Raw genomic sequence first — 27,363 nt, forward strand, 5'->3', positions numbered from 1 at the left:
CAGAATAATTAGAGATGTGAAATTCTTATAATGTGGAACTTAAAGGACTGACAAAACACAAAGATGTTTTCACAAGTTTTACTCAACATGTTGTACAGAGTTTTACAAAGGGAAGTAAGTATAGCAAACAAACTGGAGGTAAAAACAGATCAAAATTCACTCTACACACTACATAACACCATCTGGTGTTGAACGTCACTCTCAGTCCTCGTCAGAGTTGTTTGACTGGTGTCTCTCTGACGCAGCGAGGCAGAGCTCTGCTCCTGTGATCCGGTGGTACATGTCCTTGATGTCCTTGCATTCAGTCTCAAAGTGGTCGGTGGCATCATAAGAACAAGACACAAAAATCTAGTGAAGACAGAAGAGAGAGGACAAATCTGTCACCAAGACTGAATCCACCACACTCCGGCCTTTTTATCTTACTAGTTGTACATGAAATTTTTTGGAGGAAACTTTTCATTACCTGACTCTTTTTTCCATCGTCATGGGGAACAAATTGATTGCTGACTGAAACAAACCTATTCGACATCATGACAATACATACCATGAGTTAAATCACCTTATTTGTACTGATCTAATCATGAAATAATAAACAGTACAATTAAAGCCTTGAGTACAACCTACTTTTGCTTGATGGGCTCGAGAAGCTCGAGGGCGTGCTGCACTTCTTTCTCTGGGTTGCTAGTTTCTACAGTTGTGCTCACCGTGGCAATGTACATCCCATCTGAGGCCACATTGTAAGCATAGGACACTACAGATATGAAAATGTCTGTATGGACAAAAAAGGGTGTTGTCTGTTAACAATAATCCACTTTTCATTATTAAAATTAAACCAATATCATTTCCTTCCAAACAATATGTGAACTGCATTACACGCAAACACATACATGTCTTATAATATGATGTGCATGTCAATCATGTAGATGAAAATCATCAGCTATGTAATTAAATGGTCATCTTAATCAGTTAATAATGTGATGTAATATAAACACTAGAAATAAAAGTCAAAATACCTGACTTCCTGTTGAATTGTGCTTGCGGGATGATGATTTGACACGATTTGGCCTCATGGGTGTTTTTAACTGGATGGTTTAACAAACAGATGACCCGTATGACACGACCCACTTTCCTCACTCGATTGGGAACGTAGCTGGGATCACATATCAGCTGTTTACACTTGAACAGCTGTTAAAAGAGAGAGAAAAGAGGAGTCACAGTGTGCACAGACAGTTTCTCCAATTCCTTCTAACTTCTACCTAAATGCACTTGCCTTCCCCTCAGATTTCACAGCTGTCACTTTGCCGTTTTCCATCACAATCTCATCCACTGTTCTGTTCATCAGAAAAGTTCCTCCATACTCTGCACTCAGTCTGAAACACAAAGAGGCAGGTTGGATAAAATGCATTGATGAAAAATATCAAACTGTTTTCAGATGGTATTCAGAGAGGAATCATTTCTTTCTTTCTGTAAATCTACATGAATATCATCTACATTTAAGTAGTGGTATGTTGTCATTGTAACCTGGCAAATCCCTGCGGTAGTTCTCCCAGCCCGTACACAGGGTAGATGTACGGGCTGGTGCTGTGACGACCCAGAGACTCAGAGTACAGCTTGATTCGTTTGATGGTCTCCACACAGGGCTGGTCCAGATAACTACAGGGACACCAGGGGAGAGTTTGGATCATCTGTGATTGTTAAAGACCTCCTCCACTCAAAAAATGTGCTTTCTTCCAGTTGAATGTTTGAGCTTCACTGTGCATAAAGATGTACGTGCAGAGTTTGATACACTAATCATTTCAAATGGAACGTTTCTCTGAGCTCACTGAAAATGTGATTTTAAGGTGCAGGCCAATGATAATGATTTGTAACTATTTTTGTAGTAAAAGTAAAACTTTTAAAATGAAAAATATTTGCATATTCATAGTTAATGGAATTTTCTGGAATTAAAGGAAGAAGCAGTAATATTAAGTAATTTTTAAGGATTTCTGCAAGGGAACCACATCAAACACAAGTTAGCCTATTATTAAAGTGGAGTATTTTATATACATCTTAAAACATGTCTGATGGGAAGCTATAATTTTAGTCATATCTGGTTTGCATCGGTTCTTGTGACTGACCTCTCAGTGCTGTGTAGGGCTATGGCGTGAGCTATGAACTCCATGACATCTTGTCCAAGGTCGAAGTGAGCGAATAGGTCCCGTGTGGTTGTTTTGTCAGGATTCACGTCGTGGTACGTCCGAGGGCTTTTTATGTCAAAGTTGAGGGCAAAGATCAGCAACTTCTTGAACCTTCTCTTATCAAACATCCCCAATAGATCTGAAATATATGTTAATACTTTTTAACTACTTTTTTAAAAACTCTTTTTTAAAGAAGATACAAACATGCAAGGAAAATAATCTTTAAAAAACAACAACTCAGCTTTACTCTACCTGAAGCTTGGGCTTCTTCCTCTGTGGCAGGGACTTTGTGAACTTTGCCTGCTTTGTATATGTAGCTGCCATCAACCACTCTGAAGTCCAGATATCGAGTGACCTCAGTATGCAACAAGATTTTAACCAGCTGACCTAAACACACACACACACAACAGTTGACTAATTTCCAGTAATAAACCTAAAATAAAAACATGCTGTATAAATCGTACAGATCACAACTTCAGATAAACAACATTAGGCTCTTACCATTGGCAAAAAAAAATTTGGGGATAAGGTCAACGTTCCACTCTTTTCCACGGTCCATCGGTTTAGAAGGACAGCGAACTTTGAATTTCTTGTACAGCTGCAAAACGAATCAAACCAATCAGCAACCACAATGTAAAATCACCCTTTATTGTTAAAGAGGAAATAAGCATCTCTGTTACCTCCTCAAGGGGAGAAATAGATGCGCTCTCTCCTCCATAGTAAGGATTCTTGTCAATGTGAAGAACCTTTTTCCCACTTTGGGACAATAAACCAGAGAGGATGCATTCCTGAGAAGGATAGGGAGCAGTTAGTGAGTGGAATAGTGTCAGCAGTTGTTACTCAGATCAGGACAAGCACAATGATGTCATTCAATTGCTTTAAATCCCTGTAATAGCCAGCAGGAGCTCAATGGGTCCACATGGAGATGTGTAAAGTGGGTAATTGTCTCTTGTATAGTAAGACTGACACCCAGTTGATGCAGCGAATGATAGAACTTGTCATTCAGTATATTTATCTCTGAATCTAAGACTGATGAATAATTAGATTGATGCAATGATGATTGTCCAGAAGGATAATTCATTTCTTTGTATCTACAAATAAAACTCAAGTATCACTCATGGGACTTTTTTATCATGGTTAAAAGCTTCGGCATTTCTATAATTGAAGATGCTGTGAAGTAAATTAGCATCTCAGTTGTGAATAACATCAGTTGTGATAATAGCACAAAAATGATCTCTTTGAATTATGAATAAAATCATCAAACTCAACATTACTCTGCATGTAGACTCCACATGACATTTTCCTCATCTGCCTTAAACTTTCTTAAAAAACACAAGTTCTCTTACCTTAAGACCAGTTCCCAGCACTATAATATCATACTCCTGCATCTTGACAGTTTCTCCACTCATTTCTCACTGATTCCTGATGCTTTTCCTGCTGAAGTGTTGTGTGTTTGTGTTTGTGTGTGTGTGGGTGTGTGTGTGGGCAAGTGTATGTATATTACAGAGCGAGAAACAGGTATGATGATGATAAGTGACAGCAATTGCTTTGTGTTCCCTTTTGCAGTAATCCTCTTAAGACTGGCACTCTTCTATGTATGTGCACCAGGTATTCCTCATGGTGTGGGGACGCAAATCAGTTTACACAGTCACATTAGGGTGTGTGTGTGAGAGAGAGAGAGAGAGAGAGAGAGGGAGAGGTAGGGTTTCCAAGTAACTAACTACTGATTAAGCAAGGCAATGAAGATGCCAAATGCAACAACAGAAGCTGAGAAAATCATTTTTATCACTGATATATATATTTCTCTGTAATAGGGTAATTATCTAAAATCATGAATGACAAAAACAATCATTTCAGCATTACTTAACATTAAATTAAAGTCAGTATCTACAATGTTTCAAAGCAGATACGTGTGTTACCTGTGTTCAAATCACACATATCTGTCAAATTCACAATGACAGGTACAGCAGACTGAGTGGACTTCACTACCATACAGCGCAATATGCAGGATGACAAGGTAAATGCTCTCCTGGTCTTTAAAATTGTTCAGATGTTTTGCCCCTCTTTTCAGCTCTGTCCAGTAATGTCATTTACAATAAGCTGTGACTTTCTCTTTTGTCTCTATATTGACTTTATGTTTACAGCTATACCTTTTGATAGCGAGTTGAAGTTTTAGCTGGCATGTGCATTTAAGTGTAATGCTGAAATCCATTTCCGCCTATGTGATGAAAAAAAAAAGCTTGTAAGTCAATATAATGAGAAACTCTCTCAAAATAATGACTTAGACCGTCAAAATAATGAAATACCATCTCAAAAATAATGAGATACTGATAAGTCATAAGATAAGTCATTATTTTGAGATAGTATTTCATTATTTGAAGGGTTTTTTTATCACATTGACGGAAATGGCTCCACAGTAAATCTTCGTCGTTAAAATGAACATTCATATATCCACAATATCACTCTTCTAGTGACAAATGATTCATGTATAGTGAGCTTTTCATTTCAGATGTTCACAATTAAAGTTTTGATATCTAGAATTAACACTCTGGTAATCTACTACGATGTTTATTTTGAGGAGACACTCATTTCAAATACCTACAGTCTTTTACAAGACCCGCCCTACTCTGCCTCTGATTGGCTCGTCCTGATATTCTTACACTAATCCTGACCAATCACACGTCTATAACTAAACCTAACCAATCCAATCAAGGGAAGTAAGTAGCACCAGCCAATCAGAGGCAGAGGAGGGCCGGTCATGACATCCTAGGAAAAACATTTGGCTACCAGTCGATGATTCAGCTCCCAGTCTGACTTTTGCTAACTTTTCCCTTTCCCTGTGTGACTGTGTTGTTGAACTTGGTAGAGAAATGTCTTCAGCACCGACAGTAAGTTGTTCAGATACAAGGCTACGGTTTTACCTGTTTACAGAGACTTCACCATGATTGTTATATGCAGTTAAGATCACTGTAACGTTAGCACTTTAACTTTAGCTTCGGTTTAATCTTTATTAAAGCTGCAACTTGGTAGCTGTAATTAATGGAGACGTTACCTCGCATTGTTGAATGAATGACTTTAAGTTACAAATGTCAGACGTTACTGACTCTTTGGTGTTACATTAGCTTAATCATGACAATGAGATTAGGAAGTAAAATTAGCACAACATCAAACGAGGCGTGTCAGTTTTGCGACACAGGACACAGTTGGCTGAACTTTGACTAAGTACTTTCATTTTACTAAGTAGCTGTAATGAACCTGATTCCTGTGTCAAATATACATATAAGAAGAAGTCGACCTAACATTGTCCACAGCGGATCTGCTGTATGGGAACTAATAGAAAAGTAGGATTAAGTATAAAAGTTAGAAAAAGTAGAGCTACCCTAACATCTTTCAAAAGTCAAACAGCCACCACCATTCACACATTCTCATAAGTGATTGTCTCAGGTGAGAGACACTTTGATAGTTAATAAACTGTATCAAAGTGAGCGCTTGGAAATTCTTGTATATTATTAGAACTATTTGTCTTTTCATAAATCATGATGTACAACTGGTGTAGCTTAAAGTTGCTGTCAGAGCCTCAACTGTCACCTGTTTCTTTAGTGGAGACAAATGTACGCCCACAATCCAGAAAAAACAAAGTGTCATTCATTGGGTGTTCACTCCAAATCAGGAGTGCCATCCATTTTTCTTCTGGATGTTCATGTGGTTATTGTTTATCTATTAACTTGAGTTATTTTTGCACATTTGTCCCAGTTTTCAGGAATTGACCCAAACCAACACAAGCGTGTGTCTACTCAGTCCAAACCTGGATTCCTAGAGAGATTAGGTGAAACTCTAGGAGGAACAGTCCTTGGAGTTGGACTGTTTTTCCTCTCAATATACGTTCTTTTCACCAATGAGGTAAGTCACTGTATGGCGGTTTAATACACTTAATGCATGCTCTTAGAGTCACTTTGTTGTGTTATGTTGCATGTTAATAAGACAGCAGAGTAACACAGTTGTTCCTCTCTTTAGGGACGGGCTCTGCAGACGACGTATTCCCTGAATGAAGGTCTCTCTCAGGTCGTGTCACTGGGACCTTACATCAGTCTTGACCTGCAGAACAACAACCGCTTAGTTCACCTGTCTGCTCAGCTGCACACCTCACTGGTAGACCATACTCCATCACTGGATGCACTTTTAACACTTTGTTGTGTCATAATTTATGAGTGAACACAAAGTAGTATCTCATTTAATATCCTTACTGTCATATTGATTGATGACATTTTATATGTTTAAAGATATAATGATAGATTATGAGTAACAGGAAATGCATATTTGTCATATTTTAGGTAATTTATAAACAATGTTACATATTTTCCAGTTCATTTTTCAACTGTAAAATGTCCTTATCAGTACATACGTTGGGCACAAATTTCAGGGACCCATAATATTTAAAAACAAGTTTGTTCATGTAAAATGAAAAGTTAGTGGCTGTGTTTTTGCTGTAAACGTAGCAGAGATGTGAAGTGTAAACCGGAAGTATCCTTTTCAGACACATTTGTGACATTGTTTTTTTAATTCTGTTGCTGATGTGACAGTTGTATCACGTGACCACAACAGCTCCAAAATCAGCCGAATCCAGGCAGTTATTTCTTTCACTGTTTTAATTCATGAATCCCCTGCACCTGTGTCTGTGTAGCCCCTGCACGACCCCAACTACAGAGTGATGGTGCAGGCCGTGAAGCTGAAGCGGGAGGTGGAGATGTATCAGTGGGTGGAGTACCAAGACAGCAAGTGAGTCTGTTGTGTTGCTTGTCAACACTTGGGACGGGGTGAGATCTAAAAATGTCGACTGGATTACAGATTGTGATGTCATTTCAGGGACTACGAAGAGGACGGTCAAACCAAGACTGAGACGACATACACCTACAGTGAGTGGTGTTTATCTTCTGTAATGATATGACCTGTATGAATTGGTTGGATCTGTGATGTGAAGTGACGCAGTGTGATTTACTCTCTTTTAGATACCGAATGGAAATCAGAGTTGATCAACAGTCGCAATTTCGATAAGGAAATTGGTCACCAGAACCCAAGGTACTCAAATACACATAAGACTATTCTGTTATGTTAGAAATAACTTATCTGTGGTTGAATAATTGAATGTTTGCATCTCAGTGCCATGGCTGTTGAGAGTGTGACAGTCGTGGCTCCTGACGTCACAGTTGGACCTTTCCATCTGTCTAAAGGTAAATGTCAAAACAACAGCTGCTTTACCGTCTGTCACACTGTTTCCATTCAACTCATCATTCATTAGTTGATTGTTTGGTCGTCCTCAGGCCTGGTGGAGCAGATTAACAACTTCCAGACTCTGAGCTTGAAGCATATTGCTGCCCTGAACTTTGACCCTTTTCTCACCATTGATGATGATTATTTCTATCACACTCAAAACCCACGCAGGCCCGAGGTGAGCATCATGATGGGAACTTCTCCCAAATACATGAAGCGTTGACCTCTGTTGTGTTACATAGTCGACACTGTTGCACTTTCTGACTTCAGTTATTATTTGTTTGGTTTCATTTGTAAGGTCGGGGATGTTCGTGTGAGATTCTCCTTCGCTGGAGTAAGCGGTGAGATGCCTCACATCGGCCCGGTCCAAACTGTGAGTTCTGCTATTCCAATAGTTTTAATAATGATGATAACATGTCAGTGGTTTATTGGCATCAAACACTTTCTACATGCATTTCCATTGTGCCCTTATCACTAAAATACCAATATGTTGGCATTTATAACACAAAGATATTTGATCCTCACTAAGATCTGTGATAAATGAGTAATGTTATTTTAGTGCTGAAACATGAACATCATATCATTCATTCATTCAGGATTATAGTCATGGTCAAACTCACTATGGACAGTTCTTAAAAGCAGGATCAAAATAAAAGCAGGAGAAACCAAAGATACTTGCTTTTCAATTCCATGCATTCTTTGTCTTTTTCAGAACTTTAATTCAGTCAGTGATTTGAGTATCTTATGCTGCTAGCGATTAATGTAGCCTTGAGCAGTGAGACTCAAAGAGAGCTTAGTAAGAGGCTGCAGAGGTCTGGTAACCTCACTTCTTTCTGACTCGATACACCAAGTTATATATTTTTTTAAATAATTTTCAAAACTACATTAAAGTGATATAACTTGAGGCAATTTACCAGACTTTGCACATCTCTTTCTTCAGCCACAAAAAGCTCCTGTGAGCAGTAAACAAACTTTGATGCTTCACAACAATTTTGCAGCTTAACAAGCAAAGATGCTCAGATAAGTGAGTGGGAACACTGTAATGGTCTTTTATTGATATTTTATATATAGCGAATATTAGTTTTAATAGTGAAAATAAATGAATACATTAACTGACAATGAAGATAGTTATTACCTGCTGCCTCATTTTAATGATAGTAGTTCCTGTGAATATTTGAACTTCCTGTTAAACTGGGGCCTTCCTCTTCAGTCGCTGGTGAAATGAAATAATGTGATGAACTGGTTTCCAGGTCAGTATTGTGGCCATGCAGAGAGAAGAGCAACTGATGCCCTTTAAGACCAAGTCAGGTGACACTCTGGAGATCCTGTACCTGGAGGAGCTCTCTGCAGAGGTCGGTGTGAATTTTAGTTCCTGTACTGCCGTGTCTAGATAATACATATTTTCCATGTAGTCTATAATTCTAATACTTGATGGGATGTGTTATATTTACAGGAGGTTTTTACAAGGGAACACCAGTACAACAGTGCGAAGACATGGGGTCTCAGGGCTGCTGGCTGGGCGCTCATGTTCCTCAGTATTCAGCTGACTATGCGCATCATTTACACATTAGGTAAACATACAGCACAGCCACAACATACATGGATTTCTGCACCTGCATCTGACCTTCATCTTCTTTTGTTCTGTGTCTGCAGTGGACTGGGTTCCTGTTCTCAGAGAGCTGGTGTCTGTGGGGCTGAAGATCTTCGCTCTGTGCGTCTCCTGCTCTCTGTCTCTTCTCACCATAGGAGTAGGTTGGCTTTTTTATCGACCATTAGTGACAGCGACTCTGGCAGCGCTTGCTCTGCTTCCTGTGTTTCTCGCCCGCTCAGGACTTCCAGCCAAAAAGAACCAGTGACTAGTCAACTGATGATTATCACAAGTTTCTGACGTGTGGTTGTATCCGTCCATCAGAGGAGAGAGACAGTGTTGTGCAGCTGGTTTTTCCACAGTGGATTGTGAACTGTACAGGATAAAACTGAGCCTATATGGCAATAAATGTTTTGTTATAATAGATACAATAATAGGTTTGAACCAATATCCATCATGTGTGTTCAAATGCATTTGAACATATTTGCAGTTTCATCAGCCTGTAAATACATTTATATATAAAAGGAAACCACACTTTAACCACTTCACTGATGTTAGACACAGGTGGAAGTCATTGGTTGTTGCCTTAAACCAAATGTTATCAGTTGTGGCCTTTCAGAAGTTCATCCACACACGCAAAACCTCACTGTGCTCGTACTTGATATTTTGTCGCTCACAATGAGCAATAAAAGATTGCTACAGTCTTTTTTCTTTTTTACTGTAAATAGACTTGTTGCTCCTGCCAATCAAAGTATGGTTCTTATATGAAACATAAGTTGTTTATGTATCCTGATTTCCTCCCTGTCAGCAATATGAAGGGACATTGTTTACCCATTTTAAAAACATTAAGCTTTCTGTCTCATCAGGTGTTTTCATGAATTAATGACCTGTTGTGGTGTATAAACGTCTTTGAGGTTAATTCACACAGTTCACTTTTCAAATGTGAAATTTGAAAAGTGATGTTTGTTCAAACCTCTTTGACACTAAAGACCTAGGTACCTACTGTTTGTATTTGCATGCATTTTATGTTGAATAAAGCACTTTTTGTCTGTATCATATTCAGACGTCTACCTCGTGTTTCTAATCAGGGTGCAAAATGGCCTTGAAGTAAAGAGGCTGACCAGTGCCCAGCCTGGCTTATCTGTCCTGGAGCTACAACTACTGAGCCACAACCCAGACCCTGAGTCTGACCGAGACTCAGGCTGTGTCTGAAATCACTCCCTGCTAATTATACAGCACATTATATTTACTTTACACTATTTTATCGGAGTGTGAAAATTGCCTATAAGAAATATGTGAAAAAATTGTGTCTGTGGCATGGACACAACTTTCTACTAACAATCTCACATGGAACAAGTTGGAGTTTTTAGAAAATAACATTACATATCATACCTTACACCTGCTTATGTGAAATTATGATTTATAGGTGCCCAAAATGTCTAATTTACTGCTCACTACTGAGTACCTTATACAGGGTACAGTAAATGAGTGAAGGAGGTGATTTCAGACAAAACTCTGTTTGTAATTCAAGGATATGCAAAAGACAAATTGCCTGTGTGTGCAAAGTTTTATCTTCAAAGTAGCTTTATCCTATCTACAATCTTTCATTTAGTATCAAAGCAGGACTGTAATTCAACGGCTTAAGTGCCAGTTGGTGTTTATCAAGCAAGTGATGCAAATGCTTCTTACAAAGTAATTTATTACACAAAACACTAAGTTTCCATTTGCATTTTAACAAAATCAGTTTCCAGTCTCATACTGTGCATGTGATCATAATGCACGTAGGATTTGTATCTGAAGCACACAAACAAATTTTTGACTTCACGTGTGCATCTGTTTGCTGAAATAATTAAAGGACTATGGGTCACAGTGTATAGGTACTTCACCCTAGTTGGCTGTGGAAACATTCCTCAGATCAGCAGGCAGGGCTTAAGCACTTAACTGTAATTGGCAGGTACGACACAACAGGTCCCCTGGCTGACTTCTCTGATTACATAGTACATGTTGATAAAGGAGATTTCATTATGGCAGATTTACTCATGTTAAAGTACAAAAAAGTATTTTCCATAACCTCAAAATTGAATACTGACAGAACCTGACTACTTTTGCTTAAGACAAAAAAGTAAAAGCATTACACCTTTAGTAAAAACTGGAGAGAACAGTCTTTTGTGTGGGTGTGTTTGGGGGGAGGGGGGGGGGGTTTGACCTAATGCTCCTTCTTTCCCCCTGTAGGAAGCAGTCCTGGTGCCCCTGTTTACAGTAGGACGCATTTACTGCTCTTCTTTCCCCGCCGGGCTTGTAGTGCAGCCCTGGTGGCCATCTCGAAGACTTCCCTCACACCATCCTTTGTTTTTGCAGAGCACTCCATGTATCCGAAGGCACCAATCCTGTTAGCCATGTCCCGTCCATCCTCTGGTTTCACAGGTTCCTGGAGAAAAGGTCCAGAGAAGTGTTAGGAAACATGCAGTCATTACTAGGAGACTGAGTTTGTGTGTGTGTGTGTGTGTGTTTGTTTGTTTGTTTTAACATATTTACCTGCTTCATTTTGGCAAGCTCCCTTCTGGTGTGCTCATCGTTGCGCAGGTCCTTTTTATTTCCCACCAGTATAATTGGGACATTAGGGCAGAAGTGTTTCACCTCAGGAGTCCACTTCTCAGGGATGTTCTCTAAATAAAGAGACAAAAGACACCATCAGTCAGAGAACAGACACAGCTGTAGTGTGCAGTATATATGTGTGAAATGATATATCTTAGATGAGTAATTACAGCTGAATTGAGTTGTCACAAATTTCATCATACAATAAATGCCTGCAGTTATGATGTATAACGAATAGCAAACAGAAACACAGTGAGCAAACATTAACCTGACGAGGAGCATGCAAATATACTTCTCCATGTCCAATAGATGTTCAGCTTCTCTGTGCCGGCTGGTTCTTTACTTTACATTATTAAAGCTATTTTTAGCACATAACACCTCCCTGAATTCAGATGGTGTTAACTTGTATAAAAGGAAAATGTAACCCAAACACTGTCAGAGGTCTCTGGTTTCACTTACCGAGACTGTCGGGGCTGTCGATGGAGAAGCACATGAGAATGACATCAGTGTCTGGATAAGAGAGCGGGCGCAGTCTGTCATAGTCTTCTTGACCTGCTGTATCCCAGAGTGCTAACTCGACCTGCCACAAGACATTTGACATATTATCACCCACATTACGCACTGTAAACACTGTAAAATATCCCATTTACAATGACTGACATTAATTATTTTAAACAGCAGCACATGCACTTGAAACACAGAAACAGAAAATATAAATCCCACATATTCTTCTTCTTCTTCATCAAAACAAATGCTTTCAAACTTGGACTTGTTCATCCCAAACCAATGTTAGTGACATCACATGAGGTCATTTTATTTTTCACATATTAAGTTGTACACAAAGCATGTAAACAGACTTTAATGTGTAAAGTTGGTGTTTTAATTTATTTCCCATACTGTCGAAAATCACTCACTCTTGCAATAACTGTCTATGCAACCTTTGGTTATAGAAAACTAGAACATCAATTATCAAGATATGAAGGTAAACGATCTCCACTGTGATTACAGTTTCACTATGAAATTATGTTTAGACCTTAAATTCTGGCAAAAACAGGGAAACACTGACAGGATAGATTGATTAATGTGTGTTATTTTCTAATTAAACATTGAAGACCACGTATTAACTTTCAAAACTGTTGATAAAAACAACCTTATTTTGTGATTCTTAAAGATTCAAGAGATTTTTACTGTCATTTGCACAGACACAAGGGATTATTACATGCACACTGGGATTATTGTGTGGTTCACTGAGTCAAGATTAAAAAACACATATTTACGATACAATAAATTAAAATGCACATCAAACACACACTTGTTTTTTTAAGACTTGTTAGGTTTGTTTAACAGTTTACCAAAAGTAAAAGCTTAGCTGGGTTCAGAGATACATATACTGCAGAATCAGGATCATCCTGATTGGCCGAGTATATTTATGCTTACAAGGAATTTGATTCCAATTTAGTGGCTTTCAGTGCACAGAACAACAATACAACTATCGTCAGAAAGATATGCAAGGAATACAAGTGCAACCTTTTCTGTGAACAGGATACAAATCGTGCAAAGATGTGAGGTTTGCAGGGAGTGCTGACATAAATACTGAACAGTAAAAAAAAAAAGAAGTGACATGTTTTTTATACATACAGTAGGTGAAAATGTCTGTATGTAACACAAGATTTCAACTGAAATCCTCAAAGCTTTTTTCCTATTAATCACATCAGTGGATCATACGCATATAACCTCTATGTGCCACTGTTAATGAAAGGGAGTGGAAAGGAAAATTCAACCAGCAATCAGCTGTTGTTGTCAGATATTAAGTTATACCACACTGATTCCTGGTGTGAAATGTGAGCACCATTATTCATACCTGTTTGCTGTCAACTTCAATGTCAGCAACGTAGTTCTCAAACACCGTGGGCACGTAGACCTCTGGAAACTGGTCCTTACTGAACACGATGAGCAGGCAGGTCTTCCCACAGGCTCCATCTCCCACTATGACCAGCTTTTTCCTGATTGCTGCCATAGCTGCAGAGAAAAAACAGCAGAGGTTAGGAGATAGGAACACTTTATCTAAAACAACTGCAGAACCACTTTATTGCGTTCAAGGATTATGCAACTACCACCAGCACCAGCACTACTACCCCTATGAGGAGCGATCAGAGGCCAGTAACCTTCAGCTGTGTTGACACAACGCCAAAACCCTCTGAAACCAACACCCGAGGCTAACTTTTTAGCTTTCTGTAGCAGCATCAGGATCACCACAGCTGTTAATGGTCGGTCAGTCAACTACACATCAGGTTTTATACACGGCAGAGGTTCTTTAGATGACTTTGTCTTGTATTTTAAGACAGACTAGGAACCTTCTTACATGATGATACATTTCCGCTCCAGTGTTTCTGACCCACCCCGGCATCAAGATTGACTAAATCTTCCGTTTATGTTGTCCCACATCGTCCCAACACACTATTTAAATGCACATGTTAATAGCTGGTGTCAACAGTGTAATCAAGAATAACTGCAGTGATGTCTCACCTAGATTTTAATAAGCTAGGAGACTGCTCTGTTTACCAAAGACTACATGCTAGCTACCGCAGCTAACCAGCTAGCCGGATACGTAGCTAATGCGCTAATTTTACATTTTTATGGTATTATTTAAAGGTAGTGTATGATATATGTGCACCTGTATGTGTAAATATAGTGGTGTATGTGTGTGTGGCTCCCTTTTCACAGCTAATGCCCCCCTCACAAACCGGGATTTGCTACCCAGGTTTAGCTTAGCATAACGGAAGTCAATCGGTATGTTAGCTAGCTGGCTAGCGTAAGCAGAACATCGGAAGAAAAGAGAGGTAAACAAACTATATGTAGCGATATTATGGCCAATAAAACAAACTGACGCGATGCCGCAATCCCACTTTTGTTGTTAATACTATATGCTCACCAAGTGATTGGTTTAAAATCGGTCCAAACGACTTCCAAGTAGTGCTTTGTTGGCCTCCGTCGGTGCTGGCTGACTGCGCTGCTACTGCTGGAGGATTAACAGAAGGGAAGTGAGGGGGTGGGGAGACATAACAACACACTACTATACACTACTATACAATACACTATTATTCAATACTACATGGACTTTATAATATAATACATTATTATTATCATTATTATTATTATTATTTGAAGTAGTAATAGTAGTCAGGGATGAGAAGGATACTTTGGAAATGTAATAGGTTACAGACTACTAGTTACCTTATCTAAAATGTAATAAGTAATGTAACTATTTCAATGTAACTTATTATATTTGATTACTCTTCAAATTATCTAATTAATGTTTTCAACTGTTAGGGTAAGTGTACCCATTAAACACCAAAATCTAAGTTCAAGATACTGCATGATTTATAAGGGAGATAATTTCTTATAAAGCAAGATTTATCTCTCATTTCATAATGTATTCATTAGTTCATGTAGATTTTGGAATATAAGATAAAGACATTTTCTGACAAAAGTCAAAAGTCTAGCATGGGCTTAATTGGTACCGTGACATCATTTAAGCCCATGTGTGCTCCAAATAAGTCTATGCCATGATTTATTTAAAAAATATAAAAGAATATTTCTCTAAAAGAGGTAACTGTAATTTAATTACACATTACAATTTATTTTCTCAGTAACTGTTACAGATTAGTTACATTTATTTTGTAAGTAAATTAGGCAACACCATTACATGTGACTAGTTATTCCTCAACACTGGTAGTATTAGTAGTAGTAGAAGTAGTAGTAGTAGTAGTAGTAGTATTAGGAGTAGTAATAGTAGTAGCAGTAGTAGTAGTATGAGTAGTAATAGTAGTAGTAGTAGAAGAAGTAGTAGTAGGAGTAGTAGGAGTAGTAATAATAGTAGAAGTAGTAGTAGAAGTAGAAGTGTAGGAGTAGTAGTAGGAGGAGGAGGAGTAGTAGTAGTAGTAGTAGTAGGAGTAGTATTAGTAGGAATAGTAGTAGTAGTAGTAATAGTAGGAGGAGGAGTAGTTGTATTAGTAGGAATAGTAGTAGAAGTAGTAGGAGTAGTAGTAGGAGGAGTAGAAATAGTAGGAGTAGTAGTAGTAGGAGTAGAAATAGTAGGAGTAGTAGTAGTAGTAGTAGTAGTAGTAGGAATTTATGCTCTTTAATTTAAGTAGGATTTTTCCATGCACAAATTTTTCTGAAGTTATGGATCTCAGTACTTCTTCCACTACTGAAAAGAACCAATTGCATTTACTTCAGTACAGTTTTGAGGTGCTCTCTGTTCAATGTGAACATAATTCTTTGAATAATGCATAGCTCCAGGTTTGCTTTTTGGTAATTGATTATTGGTTGGCAATAGTCACCAAATTTGTGTCTAAATTAGACACAAATTAACATGTAAGCACATTAGACTTGTTTTACATCAGGCATTTTGACTTACTATGTTGGGAAAAGCACATGCATTAACGACACAAACAACGCCTCTGCTCTGTTACAGATTCAAAACTTCATGACAGTGTACCAGCATGCACAACACCAGGACCCTAAAACTGAAGCAGCTAAAAGGAATGTCAGCCATGTTTAATTGTATTAGTAATAGTTGTATGTTTCCCAGATTAATGTGTCAAAATCTTTTCTGTGAGAAAGGCTTTTATTAGCCTAAATAATGAGGTTTGTAAAAGTAGATTTTGACACATGGGTAATAAAGCAGGTTTTATACCTGTCTAGCTAAATAAAAAATAACAATATATTTTACGGCACTTTTCATTCATAGTGAAACTCAGTGCTATAGTGTCGATAACGTAGGGGAAAAAAGACGAATAGACGGGTTTTTAGGCCTGTTTTGCAGACTTTAGGGTCTGTGCTGGCCTCAGATGGCTGTGATGCTGTCGCACAAGTGTGGTGCAGCAGAGTAAGAGGCTTGATCTCCTCATGGTGTGGACCTTAGTACTGGAAGCCCAGAGGAGCAAGCTGCAGATTTTTGTTGTCAATCCTGAAGGAGACAGGGAGCCAGTGCAAAGAAAACAGAGTTGGTGTTATATGTTTGTATTTTTTGCACTCATCAGGATCTTGGCAGTGCTGTTCAGGAGCTGCTGGACGCTCCTGCCAGGGATCAGGGTGAAGAGTGCATTACAGCAGTGTAGTCCCTTGATGGGATAACGCCATGGACAAGTTTCTCTGCATCTGACAAGCTTAGACAAGGACAGTGTTTATTGATGTTCTTGAAATGGTAGAATTATTTCTTATATGGCCACCAAAAGTCAGCTGAGGGCCTTAAGGCTCCAACACATACAGTAAACGCTGGCTTGAGGAAGTACTGGCCTATTTAAAGCTAAAGAAATTGAGGTACTCCTCTCAAGGCTGTACTAAGAAATGTTGTGTGGCAGCCATTTATGGACTATCTCAACACACACACTCAACGCACAAGATAACCCTGATGCTTCATGCTACTTCAGCCTTTGTCTCCTCGATGTTTCTACTACATTAAAATCAACATATACAATATGATGCATTGTTATGAAATAGAATACCCAGCAGTATATAAATACATATATATTTATGATGCATCTATAATTACTGTCCAATAATAAATATATGATCATATAAAACTCTGAAGGCAGGCATTCTGCATTATCAGCACTTTTTAATTTGACACTTTTACTTTTAAACGTCCAACTTCATACAAGATATTTTCCTATTATAGTATTGTTGTTTTTACTTCAGTAAACCATCTGTGTATTAACTGTGTGACATATGCAGTCAGTATGATAATGTTTTAAATCTGCATTAAAGAATACCATGCTTAAGTTAAAAATAAAAATAAATATACTTCGCACATCAAGATCAGCTACAGCTACTTCTGTTAGCTGTTCTGCCAGACATACTGCAACTCTATGATTTTACCATGTTAATACAGGGTGTAATGAGGAAAGTGTCTCAGTGATGCTGCTGATCATTTAATTACAGACTTAGAAATTATTTTAATATTTCAGACTGACAAACAGGTTTAACAGAGAGAAAGAGATATGTGATCTGTTCTCAGTTGGTGCAGCAGTGTATTAATAACTGCAGCTCGTACTCTAAATCCTGATAAGAGGCTTTCTCAGCAACACTCAGCTCCATGTCTTAGATACTAAGGCTGAGCTCATTTATGAGCAGGGAGGTCACACCTAAGTATATTAAATAATTACAGTGGTGTCCCTTTGGGCCGCTGTCTGTTGCCTGGGATCTCATATTGTCCCAGTATTCACCCTGACCCATGTTCCTGTCAGGGTTAGGGTGTCCTGCACCACAGAGGCGGTGACCCTCATATGTGGAAAGGGTAGTCCTGCAGGTAGTGCAGGAGCAGGTTTGGGAGTGGCAGCTGGTCGGGGCAGTTTGTGTGTCTGTTGATGGTAAGGCGTGTCAGGTGCTGCAGAGAAGGGAAGGCCTCAGGTTTGTGTAGGGGGCGCATGAGCTTAAGAGGCACACTGCTGTCCTTAGCTGTGCAGTGGACAGGGCTGGGCTTTGTTTTGGGGTGGATGTTGTCCTCATGAGATGCCTGGCCCTGTGGTGTGTTGTCTGAGCTAGTGTAGTGCTGTATCAGGCTGACAACATTGGGGAAGGACTTCAAATGAGGCAGCCCAGGGAAGAGAGAGTCCAGCCGGAAAGAGCCCCCGCTGTACTCTATTCGTACACTGGTGGGTCCACAGCGGGTCTTCACTGACAGTGCCAGCATGTACTGAGGGTGGCTGCTGTCCCGCACCAGGAACGTGCCCTCAGACCTCGTCAGGAGGGTGTCCCGTGCCTCACTCGCTGTGATGGAACCCCAATACCAGCCTACAATAAGACAGATGGTTTCATTATCAGTTTTTAATTTATTTTTTAGACTAATTTAGTTCTAGAGGTACTTGTTGTTCGGCTGATTCCTATGTTTACTCCAGTTCCTTTCCACAATATCAACTTCAGAGCGTATAGTGCGGTATCAACTCCCAAAATGTCTTTAAAGTGTCTACTTAATTAAAAAAATACTTAGTATAATCAGCTAGACATGATATTTAAATAAAATATGATGCCAACATGAGAGAGGCTGCTGGTGTACCTGAGGTTTGTAGATAACGGAAGGTGGTGGTGATGCAGCAGAGGTCCTGTGCTGGGTCCCAAGGTGGAGGGGAGGGATGTGGGCTGTATGAACCTCTTTGCTCCTCATGATGGAAAATGGTCACTGCCCGTGCAACCATCTCTGAGTGGCAGAATCTCTGTCAGGACAACATTGATATTGGAGTATCCATGTAAACAATGTTAAGAGTTTGTTACAAAACTTTGTTACAAAAATCTGTGAATTAAAGTAAATAGTAAATGTTTTCATATCAGTTACTGAATGTCTGTTTTGGTTGCACAATTTTATTTGAGGAATCATAATTATTATTGCAAAAACAATGAGAGACAAGAGTGACATTATCCAAAATGAGCAAACTATAAAAACCAAACGATACGAAACAACAACAACAAACACTATATAGTCAAAAGAAGCAACAACTATACAGACAATAAGAAACAATTATTTAATAATTAAATATATATAAAAAGCTACAAGCTCGCTGTCTTCAAACTATTCAGGCATTAGACAGTTCCTGTATTTTTGCATTAATAATACAAAACAAGACTCAAGTAAATCTAATTCATAGGATGGGTTTGAAATATTCTCACCTTAGATTAAAGATAAACATAAGGATCAGTTTTGAGAAGCAGTTGAAAAAAAACAGTCCAGAGAAAAATCCAGCAATTTCTCACAGTAAATATTTAATTGTCACGGTTGAATAGTCTCGGATGAAGGCGCAACAAAAAAAATAAAACATTCTAAGTCACTATCGGTTGTAGTCAAATAAAAGAAAAAGAAAATCGCCGGAGGTCTGCTAAAGTAAAAATGCGAGAGTGAAGCGGAGCGGCTGCTTTTTATTCTGTAAACTGCTGCTCAGAAAACAGATCAGTTGAGTTTGACGGACGGAGGTTCCAGGAATCTGTTTCCAAGAAAGGTTTTGTGTTTCAGCGCCCGCAGTGACAGACAGGCTGCAGCCAGCAGCTCCACTGCGTCAATTCACACACTGTCCACACACTGCACTTCCTGCACGCGTTTCCTCTCACACTGACACACACTGTGATGTTACAACTCTGGGAAGGAGTCGACCCATGCACATGCAATGCAAAACAAGATGAATAAAAACTGCATTGCATAACAGGAGTACAGGCGTTGTAGACCAGCTTGTCCTTTGAGAAACGATTTATACGTTTGTATATGGTCTCATCCTGTTTAAGAGGAGTTCAGACTGTATACAGGACTTTAGAAATGCAGATCTCATTACAACCAAACCCACTTGACAGACCAGTTCTGAAAACATTGCTTGAAAGAAAGAAAATAGGTATAAACTCTCTTATTGTCTAAAGGAGCAAGATGAAAATTTTCAGTCAATCCAAAATGTTATCAACTATGTTTGTTTATATTTACACGAATATTATTTTATAATTTATTTTTGTTCTCTTAATATTGAACACTTTGGGTCTCCATATAATCCAGACATGTGGATCTAATTTATAATATTATAATATTTATCTACAATAATAATTTCAGTGTTTTAATCAAATGTTTTTCCAGCCTCTTATACTGAAGGCACACAGCACTGCTTCCGGTAATGTTTGGGTTTTGGTTTGTTCTGCTTGTGTTGATGCAGCTGCCGGCAGTAATGTGTTTAATGTTGCATTCGTGTAAAATGGAAATACAGACTTTTACTCATAAACCTGTAAATATCATATTTAATTCTATGATATAAGACTTGTACATTTTCAACGTAATTTATTTTCACTTAGTATTTATTTAGACTTTGCTCTATGTAGTCAACACTCATGCATTTAATCTGTAGCATTAGGTTAATGTTGTACAGCAATCAAAATATTAATATATTCACATCCAATCACTCATTTTATGCCAATTCTCTGCAGTTCTCTCCAGCAGGCTTTGAGTGAAACCTTTTTACCAATAACTATTATTATCAAGAAAATTGTGGTACAAATGGTTGATTTGTTTTCCTGATAATCATCTGATCTGTGTCACATCGGAAGTTTGCAAGTTGTCAGAAGTCAAGGTTCATCACCGCCCACCCACAGTTCCCATGTGCAAAGATAATGACCTCTTGAAAGCTGCTATTCAGCTCTGAACTGAGTTTCTGAGAAAAAATGTCCAAATCAACCATCTTTCCCGTGAGATATGAAGGCAGCATAATGAGAAGCTGAAGGATTCTCAGTAGAGACGCTTCCTGGAAAACACACAACAAATTGACCTCTACTACTGAGCCGTGATCCCTGCGGCAGGCCAGCATGACTATAGGATGTCACACACACACACACACACACACACACACACACACACACACACACACACACACACACACATAAACATAGAGAGAGAGAGAGCGAGCGAGAGAGACAGACAGAGAGACAGACAAACAGACAGACACGAGAAAATAAAGAAAATATTTTATTGTAGGACCGTGTAAAACAACAGCCTTCAGCTGAATGTAGTCAAACCTTGATCAGGTGACTGGAGTCAACTGTATGATGTAGATGAATTTACACGTGGTAAAGAGTGAACCTTGTGCACAGAATCGCCCTATTCCTAGGCATAGAAAGGATAATCCACCCTAAAACAGAAAATTCATAGACATTTTCCAGTGATTGTGAATAGATCAATCAATATTAGTGAATCAAAAACAATGGGACAACTAATTCCCAAAGCAGAGGCAGGAGAAGGCAACATAGATGGAAACAGTGCCTTCAACTTGGGCAATAATGAATCAAGAAAATAACAATTTTGACCTTTTAACATCCAGATTTCACATTTAATTTCCCTTTGACTAGCTTTAAGGTTGTTAATAAAATCTTGTTCCACACTGTGTGACAGTGTCACACACATTGGGCATCTGCCAGTTCAAACTATTTATTGAAGCTAAATGATGTTTACACTGAGACTTGATGTCTTCATGGCTGCACTATCACATCCAATATAAAAAATGTCACTGATTCACTGTAGATTTTTTCCCTTCATAGTTATGTATTAGCATTGCATAATTACCTTTAGAATGGCCCTCCAGTCTATCTTTAATCTACCAATTATTACAATGACTTTAACATGTTTTTATATACACTTTAATTGAATTAAAATTTTATAAACTAAAAGATGGGCCCACATGTCAGGCTGTCACTCTGGTTAGACTCAAACCATAAATATATTTTTCATTGTTGACTTTTATAAACATTTTCTTCCACAACAGGAAAATATATATGACTTATGCTTTACAGTGGATTTATTTATTGTTTCCCTTTTTGTTTCAGTGTGAAATGTGGGTTAGGGTTAGGGTTAGGGTTTCGTCAAGTAGCCTAAAAATAAAGAAGGAATGGCTAGAAGCTAAACAGTCAAATAACAAGTCAATTCATAGATATTTTGTGGGTTTGCTTGTGAATCGTGTGTACAATGTCTAATTTTCTTCCCCGTTCTCCCCAGCACCCTTGATGAGGCGTTTGTTGCCCCTCTTCCCTCCTGGTCCGCGGGGCTTGGCAAAGGCCTGCTTTAAGGTGTGCTCCATTGGATGGACCTCCTCATACAAGAAATCTTCTGTCAGGCCGTCACCATTATCTATCTCCATCTACACTCACACAGGAAATGCATATATAAATGAACTTCTGTACAGATGAATCACTTCTTTTTTCAACATCACAATTCATAATCATCGTACTCAGTAATTTTCAAGCTTGTAGATACATTGGGGTGATCTTGGTGACACAATCATTATATTTGTGAGTGATATCTACCTTTTTGGTGACCTCCAGCTGGTAGTCTCTCTCCACCTCCTCCAGTAGTCTGTTCTTACAGCTGGAATACAACATCCGCTCCTTGATACTACAGGTGTAACCCGGCATCGAATATATGAAAACTGTAAAAGACATGACGTCATCACTTCACCTGCTGATATTTTCTGCATTGCTCGATAAAATTTAACTACTGCTTAACTATGGCACTTCATTATTTGTGCTGTTAAATCTCTTTACGCAGCAACACAGAAATCTCATTCAAATGGCCCTCTCTACACTTTACATTATACTGGGGGTAGACAGACTCCTAAAACATAAAGCACAGGTACTAACACTTGGCTTTAATCAAATGCTAGTAAGAGTACTACATTTATTCATTAGTTAAATTCATTCACAGCCAATGATTATAGTTTCTGAAAAGCTGCAATTTGGTCATTAGGGGCATTGGAACAAGCTGAAAACACAATTTTGTCACATTATATCACACATTATATTTTCACCATACAAACTTGCTATGGTGAACATCTTAATATAAAAGTTCCTATTTACACACTCAGCTGACACATGATCACCTTCCTGTTAGCTCCTGTTAAGTCTCCACCAGCTCCTAAGGGAAATATCTAGTTCATCAGCTGCTAAATGCTTGTTGCTGCTATGTTCAACAGCTAGCTGACAACTTGGTCGATTTAGCACTGAGCTGGTAGTGTGCAGTAAATTTATAAAACCTTTTATTGTTAAAAAAACATATATTGTAACAAATATACTGACAAAACAGCTGTTCCTGCTGGTAATGAGGTTGCTGAGAATGATGAGAGTGAAACAAAACAAAAAAGAGCTGTAAGACATTCAAACACCTCATCCAGGTTACAGGAATTGTAGAGTCTAGAAAAAAATGCTCCGTGGGTTCGTCACTAATGGTGAATTATTTCTCATTAAACATAGACATTTCATCTGTTGTTGAAATAAAATAGTATTTGGGTCACTTAATATGGAGGTGGGCTTGTAACAAATATACTGACTCTTTTTTGGGAAATATAGATATTTTACACATGGCCCTGGAATGCAAAACACAACAACACAACTATACACCACTATACTTTCATGACCACTTTGCATTGGTTGGAGATTGGGTTGGGTCGTACTGAACTGACACAGGTTCGGTCCATGTTATGTTTATGTTTTCTGTTTTTCTTTTTGTTGTTGTGTTTTCTAATTTATTGTTTTGTTTTCACTGTGCATGGTAGTTTTTATGCAAGGAAATCAAATGGAGTTCAGTAAAGGAGCAGGGAACCTATTTCATCTTCTAAAATTGCTAAAAATGGTTTTAATAAAAACAAATTAAGCAGACAGTTCCTTTATAATTTATGTGACTCTCGCGCCAGTTTCTTTAGAATAGCAAAATTATACAGCAGGTTATTTTTAGTGGAGACCTCCAAGTTACTTCTATCTCCACATTAGTCCATCACTGCTCTCACACCTACAGTGAGCCTCTGTACTGACCGAGCGCCTCCTGCAGCTGGCCCTGGTGGGAATGTTTGAAGATGAAGAAGTGGTATCTGGGTGAGTCTGTGGGAATCCTGTAGGGAAGCTCATGGGTTTCTGTAGGTTTGGTGTGAACCAGCTCAATGGTCTCTTTCTCTACATCCAGCCTCTGTGACACATACACACACACAAACAGGCTTTGTTCAAGGGTCAAGTCACGCACAGCCAATTTTACTGCTATTCACTGACAAACATTGAAGCACAGTTTGTTTTGAAAATAGATCCTTACAGCTGGCTGTGTCTTTACAAGAAGTTTGTTACATTTTACACACTGTGTAATTGACCTTCAAGGTTTTCTCACCAGCTGTATGTAGTTTATACGTTTGTGCTTGAGTTGCTGCAGAGCTCGTTTGGCCTCTTCTTGTATAGGGAATGCAAGACCCTGAAGAGTCTGTGCCCTTTTGTCTAAGCCAAACTCCATTGTAACCTGCAGAGTTGAAAGAAAAATCATAGAAAACTTTGTGCTGTTATGTCCCAACACATAAGATAAAATGACTACGTGAGCAGTGAAAGCTGGTCACTGAAACAGATGTCCATGCATAGATTGTGACATACCCTAGCTCGTGCTGTTGGAGTCCCAATTCGTCTACGTTCATCCTGTGGACATAAGAGACAGTTTGTAAATCTGACTCTTCCACACACATACAGACACACTTTCAAAAAGCTTATCAAGAAGAAAATCAACGTACCCATACAACTTTATCCTGCAGGAACAAAGTAGAAGTATATAGGATAAGTGTGGAGTATATAGTAAGAAAGGTGTTTAGTTCATATCATGTTCAGACAGCCTGTATTGTTTTACCTCTGAGACTTTAATTCGTTGTAGTTCTTGCTCAGCTGCTGTGAGTGGAGCCGGAGATGAGCAGGAGGACATGTGTCTCAGGTATCCCTGGAAGCACAGGTCGTCCTGCAAACACAGATACGATCAACAGGACAGTGCTTAAATCACAGCAGATGAAGATTCACTCATCAGACGTCATGCAGGAGAGATTTTACAGACCTCCACTGTGCCAAATAGTTCATCTTTGATGTGACCTCCTCCAAACTCTTTCTTCAGCGTGGCACGAGTCGCTGCGTACACCATCTTCTGCCTCACCTGCAGGATGTCAAAACACATGAGAGGATGTAATGAGTTTTAACATTTGTTAGTATGGATTGTATTTACTTTAAATAGTCTTCATTTTTATTTTGTGATAAATTAGTTTGGTAGCTTAGTTGAGTGTAGATTAGTAGTTTAAATGATTGACTGATGACTTTTCTATTGTTGCTTGGTTTGAGGGTTAGCTTTATTTAGTTTCTGGTCTAGTTTTAGCATTTGTTATATAAATGTGGATAGATGTAACTACAAGACAGACATGATGGATGTCTCAGAGGCAGATCATGCTTCACTGTGGTGATTAATGTCCTCTTTATGTTGTGTTTGTGTTTTGTCCTCTACTGCAAATCAGATTTCCCCTCAAGGGACAATAAAGATCTGAACTATAAACTATAAATCTTAAAGCCTTCATAAAATGTAAATATTTTTTCAATTCATTTTTATCAATAATATCTACAAACTCCCAAAGTTCAAACCTGTGATTACATTTTCCCCTGAATATAAAGAAAATAAACCAAATGAATTTAGTGCAGTTGAAGTTTTTTTCAGAGGGTCCTTTTATTCTTGTTTATAACTATGTGGTTTGTAGTTTTAATCTTATTTTTAGTTTACAGTAACTTTGTCTGCTTTGACTGACTGATGTCATGACTGTGGCTGTTCAGGTAGATAATGAGAATTAGCATCTGCAGACATACTGGTGACTGGTCAGGTGACCAGGCAATGAAGATCCACTCATATCCCTGTGCATTCTGGGAGTCCAGGCGGTAGAGGATGTAGCACGGCTCCTGAGGTGTGAGCAGAGGAAGCAGGAACTGGTCATAATCCCTGTCCCAGCTCTGTGCTGGCTCCCTGTATGAATCTAGCACCAGCTCCTCTGCAGACAAAAATGTATATCAGCATCTCAATATTTACAACAAGTCAGCCGAAAGCTTCTTTTTGAAGTGTCTGAATAGAAGAAACCTCTTGTGTTTACCATTTATGATGACAATCTTCATTATTCGGATGTCACCTCCCCTTGCTCGGGCCAGAAACTCTTTGAGCTCAGATGTTGCTGAAGTAACCAGATATAAGCCAGACAAGTCAAAACTGAGGATGGGGGGTTGAAAGCAAGTGAGACAGAGTTGGGTAAGTAAGAACCTGAGACTCCACTTCAGGGAGAAAATTTGATCCACCGCCAGATAGTCACGCTAACACCTAAAGTCATTCAGACAGGGGACATATGTACCAAATAATCACTGAGAAGTACGACCTTAAGGGCAAAACAACTTCATCGATCCCAGATTTTCCAACTCATGAGTTTGGTACTGGAAACTAGATTGAGGTTTTTAATGCTCTCCCTCCTTCTCTCTCACCATGGTTACCAAACACAGCAGTCTCATAAATGATGTAAGATCAGGTGAGAAAGGTGAGAGAGGTATGCTTCCGCCAATCCGTCCCCTTACTCTCCAATTACCAAATGCCATAACACACATGCTGTATATATATGTAACTATTTAAACTAACCAAAAATGTCTGTAGGTGATAAATATCATCATCGCTGGACCTTTTTGATTTGAATCAGTCTTAATCAGGCTTAGAATTTTACAGATGTGTTACTCTTATAGTCTGTAATCATTTACATCCACACCACATAGAAAGACAGTGAAGTCAAGATGATCTTTTTAAGGATTATAAAAACCATCAGTAAATATCATCCAGGAGATTGTGACAATGTGTTATTTACAGTGGCACAGCTTAAAATGTATAATGGAATAAACAAGAAATAAGTACTTTGGAAACAACTAATACCAACTTCCAGAGCATCCTCTTCAAAAATGTGCTTACCGTTAATTCCAGTTTGGTGTGACATCTTTTGGCAGTCAGTTTTCAGCTCTTCACACTTCTCTCATGGAAGAAGGTCCAGGTCCAGATCTCTGTGTCCTCGCTCTTCTTGCTCAGCAGGTAGGCTGCCTCTCCACTGATGGCAGACAGATGGACCCACGCGCACCAGTGTGACATAAATGCCTCGAGGGTGACTCGGGAGATTCACTTGAAATACAATCTGCGGAACTGTGGCTGATGAGTAATAACGTGCCTGTCAGTGGATATGCCACCCTAACCACTGATCTAAAACTCTTTGCGTATCGATGACCACAACTTTAAAGGTCTCGGTGTGGGAGCCTCTCTTGTGTCAAATAGTGCATTGTGTTGTGTGTGAGGGGCTAACCAGGTTGTGCAGAAATCAACCTGTAATGACATCAGTGCTACAGTTTTTTCAGATGCTGTCAGCACGTTAT

At 38.8% G+C, this 27,363-nt stretch overlaps 5 protein-coding genes across 8 annotated transcripts; 1 reads left to right on the forward strand and 4 right to left on the reverse strand.

Moving 5' to 3' along the window:
- Positions 1-201: 201 nt before the first annotated feature.
- zgc:112334 (uncharacterized protein LOC619199 homolog) lies at positions 202-3,565 on the reverse strand. The gene is given in 11 exon segments (XM_053316646.1): positions 202-348; positions 464-574; positions 621-769; positions 1,014-1,185; positions 1,271-1,370; positions 1,522-1,653; positions 2,118-2,316; positions 2,430-2,564; positions 2,679-2,775; positions 2,858-2,965; positions 3,524-3,565. Coding segments are annotated over 11 exon segments (1,392 nt in total).
- A 1,422-nt stretch (positions 3,566-4,987) lies between these two features.
- On the forward strand, positions 4,988-10,029 carry LOC128356180 (transmembrane protein 43). Its single transcript, XM_053316647.1, has 12 exons — positions 4,988-5,065; positions 5,931-6,077; positions 6,192-6,326; positions 6,859-6,953; positions 7,041-7,090; positions 7,184-7,253; positions 7,335-7,405; positions 7,496-7,623; positions 7,744-7,818; positions 8,696-8,797; positions 8,899-9,016; positions 9,099-10,029. Exons 1-12 carry the CDS (start codon positions 5,048-5,050, stop codon positions 9,299-9,301), a joined length of 1,212 nt encoding a protein of 403 aa, XP_053172622.1. The 5' UTR covers positions 4,988-5,047; the 3' UTR covers positions 9,302-10,029.
- Positions 10,030-10,714: 685 nt separating this feature from the next.
- LOC128356196 (transforming protein RhoA) lies at positions 10,715-14,659 on the reverse strand. 2 transcript variants are annotated; one of them, XM_053316671.1, is made up of 5 exons: positions 14,561-14,659; positions 13,490-13,647; positions 12,088-12,208; positions 11,569-11,699; positions 10,715-11,461 (listed from the first exon to the last, which is right to left on the reverse strand). In XM_053316671.1, the coding sequence occupies exons 2-5, from the start codon at positions 13,643-13,645 to the stop codon at positions 11,288-11,290; spliced, it is 582 nt and encodes a 193-aa protein (XP_053172646.1). In that variant the 5' UTR covers positions 13,646-13,647; positions 14,561-14,659; the 3' UTR covers positions 10,715-11,287. The 2 variants fall into 2 exon arrangements, with proteins under 2 accessions (XP_053172646.1, XP_053172647.1); XM_053316672.1 differs by having other exon boundaries at positions 14,535-14,655.
- Positions 14,660-17,362: 2,703 nt separating this feature from the next.
- On the reverse strand, positions 17,363-19,643 carry LOC128356193 (cytokine-inducible SH2-containing protein-like). Of its 2 annotated transcripts, none has more exons than XM_053316668.1 (3): positions 19,297-19,643; positions 18,689-18,829; positions 17,363-18,426 (listed from the first exon to the last, which is right to left on the reverse strand). In XM_053316668.1, exons 2-3 carry the CDS (start codon positions 18,825-18,827, stop codon positions 17,915-17,917), a joined length of 651 nt encoding a protein of 216 aa, XP_053172643.1. In that variant the 5' UTR covers positions 18,828-18,829; positions 19,297-19,643; the 3' UTR covers positions 17,363-17,914. The 2 variants fall into 2 exon arrangements, with proteins under 2 accessions (XP_053172643.1, XP_053172642.1); XM_053316667.1 differs by having other exon boundaries at positions 18,689-18,845.
- A 2,472-nt stretch (positions 19,644-22,115) lies between these two features.
- LOC128356188 (twinfilin-2-like) lies at positions 22,116-26,936 on the reverse strand. Of its 2 annotated transcripts, none has more exons than XM_053316662.1 (9): positions 26,912-26,936; positions 26,061-26,138; positions 25,783-25,961; positions 24,992-25,087; positions 24,794-24,898; positions 24,293-24,418; positions 23,950-24,100; positions 22,450-22,571; positions 22,116-22,283 (listed from the first exon to the last, which is right to left on the reverse strand). In XM_053316662.1, exons 1-9 carry the CDS (start codon positions 26,934-26,936, stop codon positions 22,116-22,118), a joined length of 1,050 nt encoding a protein of 349 aa, XP_053172637.1. The 2 variants fall into 2 exon arrangements, with proteins under 2 accessions (XP_053172637.1, XP_053172636.1); XM_053316661.1 differs by having other exon boundaries at positions 24,293-24,425; positions 24,786-24,898.
- Positions 26,937-27,363: the final 427 nt, after the last annotated feature.

The sequence above is a fragment of the Scomber japonicus genome, chromosome 3, assembly GCF_027409825.1.
Source record: "Scomber japonicus isolate fScoJap1 chromosome 3, fScoJap1.pri, whole genome shotgun sequence".
NCBI classification, from domain to species: Eukaryota; Metazoa; Chordata; class Actinopteri; order Scombriformes; family Scombridae; genus Scomber; species Scomber japonicus.

Bases quoted from the DNA above. Each gene is read 5' to 3' on its own strand.
- LOC128356180 (XM_053316647.1), top strand. The intron at 6,078-6,191 runs GTAAGTCACTGT...TCCTCTCTTTAG, and splicing joins ACGTTCTTTTCACCAATGAG to GGACGGGCTCTGCAGACGAC. The intron at 9,017-9,098 runs GTAAACATACAG...CTGTGTCTGCAG, and splicing joins GCGCATCATTTACACATTAG to TGGACTGGGTTCCTGTTCTC.
- LOC128356196 (XM_053316671.1), bottom strand. From the start codon at position 13,645: ATGGCAGCAATCAGGAAAAAGCTGGTCATAGTGGGAGATGGAGCCTGT. The intron at 12,209-13,489 runs GTATGAATAATG...GTCTTGTGGCAG, and splicing joins TTGAAGTTGACAGCAAACAG to GTCGAGTTAGCACTCTGGGA. The intron at 11,462-11,568 runs GTAAATATGTTA...CCTTTTCTCCAG, and splicing joins AGCTTGCCAAAATGAAGCAG to GAACCTGTGAAACCAGAGGA.
- LOC128356193 (XM_053316668.1), bottom strand. From the start codon at position 18,827: ATGGTTGCACGGGCAGTGACCATTTTCCATCATGAGGAGCAAAGAGGT. The intron at 18,427-18,688 runs GTACACCAGCAG...GTCTTATTGTAG, and splicing joins CCGTTATCTACAAACCTCAG to GCTGGTATTGGGGTTCCATC.
- LOC128356188 (XM_053316661.1), bottom strand. From the start codon at position 26,936: ATGTCACACCAAACTGGAATTAACG. The intron at 26,139-26,911 runs GTAAGCACATTT...TGGTTACTTCAG, and splicing joins ACACCAAACTGGAATTAACG to CAACATCTGAGCTCAAAGAG. The intron at 24,426-24,785 runs ATACAGGCTGTC...TTTTCTTTCAAC, and splicing joins AAAGTCTCAGAGGTAAAACA to TCTGCAGGTTACAATGGAGT.